The sequence below is a fragment of the Cetorhinus maximus genome, chromosome 11, assembly GCF_964194155.1.
Source record: "Cetorhinus maximus chromosome 11, sCetMax3.hap1.1, whole genome shotgun sequence".
Classification (NCBI taxonomy): Eukaryota; Metazoa; Chordata; class Chondrichthyes; order Lamniformes; family Cetorhinidae; genus Cetorhinus; species Cetorhinus maximus.
The window spans coordinates 3147219-3154843 of record NC_135889.1 but is presented as its reverse complement, the minus strand read 5'-3'; the positions used below and the strand labels follow the sequence as shown (position 1 = coordinate 3154843).

The 7625-nt window shown below is 43.6% G+C and overlaps 1 protein-coding gene across 1 annotated transcript; it reads right to left on the bottom strand.

The window, feature by feature from the left end:
- Positions 1-1410: 1410 nt before the first annotated feature.
- LOC144686238 (secreted phosphoprotein 24-like) lies at positions 1411-6017 on the bottom strand. Its single transcript, XM_078551330.1, has 9 exons — positions 5864-6017; positions 5616-5719; positions 5300-5428; positions 4439-4570; positions 4281-4325; positions 3745-3789; positions 2120-2164; positions 1802-1846; positions 1411-1676 (listed from the first exon to the last, which is right to left on the bottom strand). Exons 1-9 carry the CDS (start codon positions 5913-5915, stop codon positions 1644-1646), a joined length of 630 nt encoding a protein of 209 aa, XP_078407456.1. The 5' UTR covers positions 5916-6017; the 3' UTR covers positions 1411-1643.
- Positions 6018-7625: the final 1608 nt, after the last annotated feature.

Here is a 7625-nt window from a genome sequence, read left to right as displayed (position 1 = left end):
CTGGAGTCACGTTGACGGCCACAGTAGCGCCTATCTGTTCCCCTGACTATAGAACCCCCGGTTACTATTGCTCTTCCTCCCTTCCTCCCCTCCTGTACAGACAGGCTGCTTGTGGTGCCAGAAGCTTGGCTCTGTCCGCACTCCCTGGAGGAACCAATGCCCTCATCAGCCTCAAAAATGGAATACCGATTTGCGAGCGAGAACCCAGGGGACTCCTGAACTACCTGCCTGTTTCTCTTGGACTGCCTGGTGGTTACCCATTCCCTTCCTTCCTCAAGTCCCTACATCTGCGGTGTGACCACCTCTCTAAACGTGCTATCCACGATGCTCTCAGACTCGCGGATGCTCCACAGTGTCACCAGCCGCCGTTCCAGCTTTGAAACCCGAGCTTCCAGGAGCTGCAGCTGGACACACTTCCTGCACACATGCTGGTCCCGGGCACTGGAAATGCCCCCGGCTTCCCACAAAAAGCACGAGGAGCACACCACGGCTTTGAGCTCTCCTGCCATGACTTATCCCTTTAAATTAAACCTTATAAATCAATTACTCTAGGGCCCTTCTTTCCTGACCCTCTTTACTATAGAATATACAAACTATAAACCACAAATAGAACTTAAACTATAAGCGATTAAAATAGTAAATACTTCCCTGACCTTACACACTACTTACCAGTCATGCCTTTCCCATGTAGCCTCTACTGCTGCTGCAGGTCAAGACCATTCTCTGAAGGCTTAAGAAGTTGGATACCAAAGGAAAAATCCAAAGAGCATCTCTTCCCCACTGCACCGAATTCCCACTGTGCATCAAATTGCCAATACCCACACTCACTCTGGCTGTGTCTCACTCAGAATGAGCTCTCTCCCCTGCAAGCAGACTGTAGTCCTGAAATAAAGCCTGGTAAAGCTAAGAACGTAGCTCAGAACAGAAATGAAGCTGCCAAGTTCCAGTAAGCAGTCAGCAGCAAACTATCTCCCAAACTCCTGACTCCTCACACTGGCAATGCTGCTGACAGGGTTTATTCTGCCCTTGTGCGGTTTCATTAAAAGTGATCTGCCCGCCTGCCCGTGCGGTGAATGTGAAATCGTGTGGGTGATGGAAAATCACTAACGATTGTCTTTTTAATGACATTAAGCGGCCACTTAATTGTGGGCGGGCACGGCTCTGATACCCGTGTGCCCGCTGACCTCACGATTGCGAGTGTGCTGGATGACATCAGGCCACCCGCCTGGCATCATCTGGCGCTATTGCAGGTCGATTCGGGTCGGGCACGAGCCCGCCCACCCACGCGATGTAAACTCCTGCCCTGTTATTGATGATTTACAGGCTGGTTCGAGAGCTGTGTCTGTCTGAACACCCATCCCATCAGTGACATGAGAAACAACATTCGGAGAACATCAGGGAATATTCTCTTTACACTTTTAATGTGATCCACAGAATACAAGACAACAACACACACCAAAGGACAGAACATTTACAAACTACAGAATCTCCCAGTTACAGTAAAATGTACAGTCAGGAACCCCAGGTCTCCCCCCGCCCTGATATATGATCAAGTAAAGTACAATTGATAACATCTTCTTGAATCAGAATGAGGTTTTCTTGTGTTCACACCAAGCTCGGTCTTTCAGAAGTTTCATTCATGGTTAGTGTCGGGCTCTTGAATCATCATAGTCTTCCTGGAATGAACAGAATCAACAGACGGTCATTTTCAGATGGACTGAGTTCAATCTGAGGTCAATTTTTAATTGTTGTTGTTGGTCAAGAGGCAACTCTCGGACACACAATCCCAGTTTATACTCACGTATGAAGACACATCAAGCGATCTTTCTGCTGCTTTGCTTTTCACCTGTAGCAAAATATTCAGATTTATTGTTTGTCACAGGGAATCAATGAGAATTTATAATGAATATTGAGCATTGAAATTATCTTTAAGCAATTGATAATTAAAAGCATAAATGAGGAAATGTGAATCCTTTAAATCTCTCAGCTCCAGACATACATTTAATTAAATGAGAACATGGAGCTGACCCAGATTCTGGGGTTGATGCAGATGAATCCGGGTTTTAACAGTTTATTGTAGTTGATAAACATCTGACACCAAATCTCAGATTATACTCACATTCCGATACTCCTCAAGTGAAGATTCTATTGACTTGCTTCCCACCTGGAATAAAATATTAACATTTCTACATTCAGAACAGGGGATTAATGAGACATTTTATAATTAATTTTTAAAAACCTTACAGCCCAAAGATATAAACATTAAATAATAGATGAGGGATTATGAACTTGGGACATTTCTGAGTTGGGGTTCAGTGACTCAGTGTTGGAGTGGGGAAATCCTCACCAAACATCTCCTGTTCTTCACCACAGTGATAATCACTGCAGACCTGGGACAGTGGGGCTGTGGGCTGGATGGAGAAACTCATGGAGACTGAGATTCTTTATTAATCGGTCTCTGTTGAGTTGAGTGTGTGAGAGAAACCAGTATTTATTATCTATATGATGAGGAAAATGTTAATGATACTGCACTCATGACCCATCTCTTGTATCTCTCCTGTAACCATGGTTGTTGTTAGGAAAGAGAGTTCTCTCTATGTCTTGAATATTCCAAAATTCAGAAAGTAATATACATCCACATGACTTCAATCCAACGATCCGCTAACAATACTTGAAGATTCCAACAGCAATTGAGCATCAGAATCTCCTGTTCCAATGTCTCTAGTTGGACATTTAATTAAATAAATTCCTTAGATTCTGGTGTAATGCAGCTGAATCAGGGTATTAACAGTTTATTGAAGTTGATAAATATCAGACACCAAGTCTCAGATTTTACTCACATTCCAAGACTCCTCAAGTGAAGATTCTATTGATTTGCTTCCCGCCTGGAATAAAATATTAACATTTCTACGTTCAGAACAGGGGACTAATGAGACATTTTATAAATAATTTAATAAACCTTACATTAAATAATAGATGAGGAATTATGACCTTGGGATATTTCTGAGTTGGGATTCAGTGACTCAGTGTTGGAGTGGGGAAATCCTCACCAAACATCTCCTGTTCTCCACCACAGTGATAATCACTGTAGCCCTGGGACAGTGGGGCTGTGGGCTGGATGGAGAAACTCATGGAGACTGAGATTCTCCATTAATCAGTCTCTGTTGAGTTGAGTGTGTGAGAGAAACCAGTAATTATTATCTATAAGAAGAACAGAATTACCTGGAAAAGCTCAGCAGGTCTGGAAGCATCGGTGTAGAAGAAAAGAGTAGATGTTACGGGTCCCCATGGCCTGAATCTTTTCTTCTCCACCGATGCTGCCAGACCTGCTGAGTTTTTCCAGGTAATTCTGTTTTTCTTTTGGATTTCCAGCATCCGCAGTAGCTTTTTGCTATTATTATCTATAAGATGAGGAGAATGTTAGTGATGCTGCACTCATGACCCATCTCTTGTATCTCTCCTGTTATCATGGTTGTTGTTAGGAGAGAGACTTCTCTCTGATTCTATAATATTCCAAAAATCAGAAAGTAATAAACATCCACATGACTTCAATCCAACAATCCGCTAACTATACTTGAAGAATCCAACAGCAATTGAGCATCAGAATCTCCTCTTCCAATGTCTCAATATGGAGATTTAATTAAATAAATTCATCAGATTCTGGGGTTGATGCAGCTGAATCCGGGTTTTAACAGTTTATTGTAGTTGATAAACATCTGACACCAAATCTCAGATTATACTCACATTCCGATACTCCTCAAGTGATGATTCTATTGACCTGCTTCCCACCTGGAATAAAATATTAACATTTCTACATTCAGAACAGGGAATTAATGAGAGATTTTATAAATAATTTAGTAAACCTTACATTAAATAATAGATGAGGGTTTATGAACTTGGGATATTTCTGAGTTGGGATTCAGTGACTCAGTGTTGGAGTAGGGAAATCCTCACCAAACATCTCCTGTTCTCCACCACAGTGATAATCACTGCAGCCCTGGGTCAGTGGGGCTGTGGGCTGGATGGAGAAACTCATGGAGACTGAGATTCTCCATCCATTGGGATTTATTGTGCTGAATCTACAGTTCCCCTCATTCCCTAAGGAAGTGCCAATAATTCATCCTCAGCCTCAGGATCCACCTCCCCCAGTTTCACAGATAAAAATAAATTTCCTTCTCTCACTCCACCCTGACACAGTTACATCCTGGGTTTTAAATGTTCTTGTTGATATTTTTGATCAACATGATAATAATCTGTCAGAAATCCCAGTTTATACTCACATCTGGAGATTCCTCGATTGACCTCTCTTTCGATTTGGTTTGGACCTGGAATAAAATATGAATATTTCTATGGTTAGCACAGTGACCAATGAGACATCTTATAAATAATCTGAATGTTAGAAATCCCATTGTGTGGATGTGGGGAATTGTGATGTTACCTCAATCCTGTTTTCACTCGACTCTGATGAGTCACTGTTGCTGTCGACTGTCTTCAAACCTCGACACTGCACATCAACGTCTAAAACCTCATCAGCAAAATATTCCACCCGGCTTCGGCACCAACCTTTCTCCTGCCAAAATAAAGCACAATTCTTTTCAAATATCGAATAGCAACATCAGAAATAGGAGCTGATGTGGGTCATTCAGACCCCTCCAACCTGCTCCAACATTCAATACGATCATGTCTGATCTTCGTCCTCAATTCACCTTCTCACCCTATCCCGTATCCCTTAACTCAATCAGCGCCCAAAGATCAACCGACCTCTGTCTTGAATAAACACAGCTCTCTGGAGTAGAGAATTCCAAAGATTCACTACACTTTGAGTGAAGAAGTTTCTCCTTAACTCTGTACTATAGAAGACCCCTTATCCTGAGACTGTGGTCCTGTGTTCTAGATTCTCCTACTAGGGAAACATTTTTCAGCATTTACCCTGTCAAATACGTCCCTTTAAGAATTCGAACTGTCAATTCGATCGCCTCTCATTCTCCTGGGAACATAGGTCTAGTCGACTCCATCTCTCTCCCTCGGACAACATTCTCATTCCCATTCTTGTGATCCTTCCTTACAAACTCTGTTGGGCAAGTTCATCCTTCCTGAGGTTAGGTGACCAAAACTGCACACAGTATTCCAGGAGTGTCCTCACAGTGCCCTGTTTAATTGTATTAAGTTACTTTACTCTTATAATCTAATCCCTTTTTAACAACTTTATCACTAGCAGCTCAGCACTGACACAGGGAGTTTCTATGGTATAACCCCGTACACATGGGGGTTTGATGTGACAGTATAACTCCGGACTCACCGCAGTCTTTTTGGAACGGAAGCGACAGCTGGGATCATCAAATTCCAGTCCGGAATTCTTGGAGCAGACAGTTTCTTTCACAGAGAATGTTAAATCCACCTTGTAGGACAATTTTCCTGTGTGATTAATCTAATGAGAGGAAAACAGGTCATTAGTGACTGACTGTATCTAGTGTTCTTACTCAGGGCTGATTCCCCCATCAGTGTGAGTGGAATGGAATATTCTGCTCCTGTTTAATAATCCCTGTCTAACTGCACTCAGGAATATTCTGGTAGACTTTAGACAGTGAAACACACTGAGACCAGGACACACTTACATCCTTCACTCTTCTCCTGGTTATCCCACACAGATTGGTGGTCTCGGTGATTCTGTTCAGTTTTATAACTGATGCTCTCAGAGCATCCTTCGGCCTCGGTATTCCTGGAGAGAGAAAAGGAAAGTTGTACAAAACTCTGCCGCATCCTTCAGTGAATTCTTTTTCCACAGGGGTAAGATCTCAGTGAGTGAATCTCACTGCCAATAAGTGGCTGCTTTATGAGGTGTCCCTCTCCCTCCAGTACCTACCTGAGCAGTGGAGGATCTGTACTGCAGCTATGGTGAGGAGGAAGGATTTCATTCTGCCTCTTGTGGGAGTAGCCGGCTGCTTTCTCAGAGTGAAGGAGCTGTTTCTCTCTCTTGCTCTGCCTTTTCCTCGCAGAGATCAGTCTTTATATCCTGCAGCTCCACCACATTCAAACACTGACTCATATTTGCTCTGTTTGGTGATCCTGGGCAGGGGAAGCTGCTGCCAAGTGGGCTTTAATATGGGCAAAGCTTCCTCCAAATGTCATCATCGTGTTTAGATTTGGTGAGATCAGAGATTTTTGCTCAGAATATGAAATGATGGACTGATAGAGGAGAGGAAATGATCATCTGTAATTTGAACAGAGTCACTCTCTGTTCCCTGGGGTTACTCACTGAGAGGAACATCCGACTTCATATCTGAACCATCACTAAGACCACCAGCTTTTTCCATTTCCGCATCTTTTCCCGACTTCACACCTGCCTCAGATCATCTGCTGCTGAAACCCTCATTCGGGCTTTTATTCATCCTCCACTTGTCTATTCCAACGCACTTCTGGCTGATCTCCCACCTTCTCCCCACAATCCAGATTGAGATCACCCGGAATCCTGCTGTATGTGCCCTAACTCACACCCAGTTCACTTCACCCCTCTGGTCGCTCACTTACATTGGCCCCAGTTCAGCAATGCCTCGATTTTCCAACCCTGGCCTCACCCCTCCCTGCGCTCCTCTAATTATGGCCCCTTCAGCATCCCCGATATTCGTCACTCCCCCATTGGCGGCCGTGTCTTCAGATACCTGGGCTTTATGCTCAGGAATTCCCTCCTCAAACCTCTCCTCCTCCCTACCTCTCTCTCCCACTCTCTCTCCCTCTCCTCCTTTAGGATTCTCCTGACAACCAGTCTCTTTGGCCAAGGTTTTGGTCAGGTGGGCCTCAGATTTCTATTTGTGCCTTGGTATTAAATTTTATTTGATAATATTGGTCTGCAGCAGCTCGAGGGTTTTATTCAGTTGTTGTCACTGTGTAAATATGAGCTGTTGAATTATTCCATTGCAGTCGGTTGTCAATCCCCTTGCATTGCCCTGGAGAGCTGGAGGTGTGTTGGCCCCAGACATTTACCCCTCTGTGTGTGGAGCCTGTCATCAGCGTAGCCTCCAGCACATCGTAACAAGAAGATAAAAAAAACACAGAGTCCTCCTACAATGCTGAAGGAGGCCATTCCACCCATCATGTGTGTGCTAGCTCTTTGCTAGAACGGAGCTAACCCCATTACATTGCTGTATTTCCATATCTCCGCATCTTTTCGGATGAAAATGCTTTTTCCACTCTTTCCTTTAAATGTGAGATTCTCACCGATTACCCAGGTCATCTAGAAAAACATGGCTTATTTTCATAAATCTACATAAAGAATTGTCTCCCAATCTCTATTTCCATTCTCTCAGTGACCTTTATAACCTCAATAGCCCCTTGTTAGTGACTCTCTAATCGGAAGAAATAGTCACTCTCTATTCACCCTATCAAAACTCTTCATCATTTTACCAAGTTCCTGTTAAATAACCTCCTCTGCTCCGGTGTAAATGGCTGCAGCCTCTCAAATCTCCTCACTGTGGTTTCTCATCCCTACATCATCCTCATCACTCCCTCCATTCCACTCTTTATAGTTTCACTATCCACCCTATGGCTGCTCTCTAACCATTGACTTGTACAAGCTGAGCTCCAAATGAGGATGCGCCTTTAGCCAGTAACTAGGGACAGAGCTTGGA

Coding starts and splice junctions, on each gene's coding strand:
- LOC144686238 (XM_078551330.1), bottom strand. CDS start 5,915: ATGAAATCCTTCCTCCTCACCATAGCTGCAGTACAGATCCTCCACTGC. Junction 4,326..4,438: donor CGAGTGAAAACAGGATTGAG/GTAACATCACAA, acceptor ATTTTATTCCAG/GTCCAAACCAAATCGAAAGA. Junction 2,165..3,744: donor CACTTGAGGAGTATCGGAAT/GTGAGTATAATC, acceptor ATTTTATTCCAG/GTGGGAAGCAAGTCAATAGA.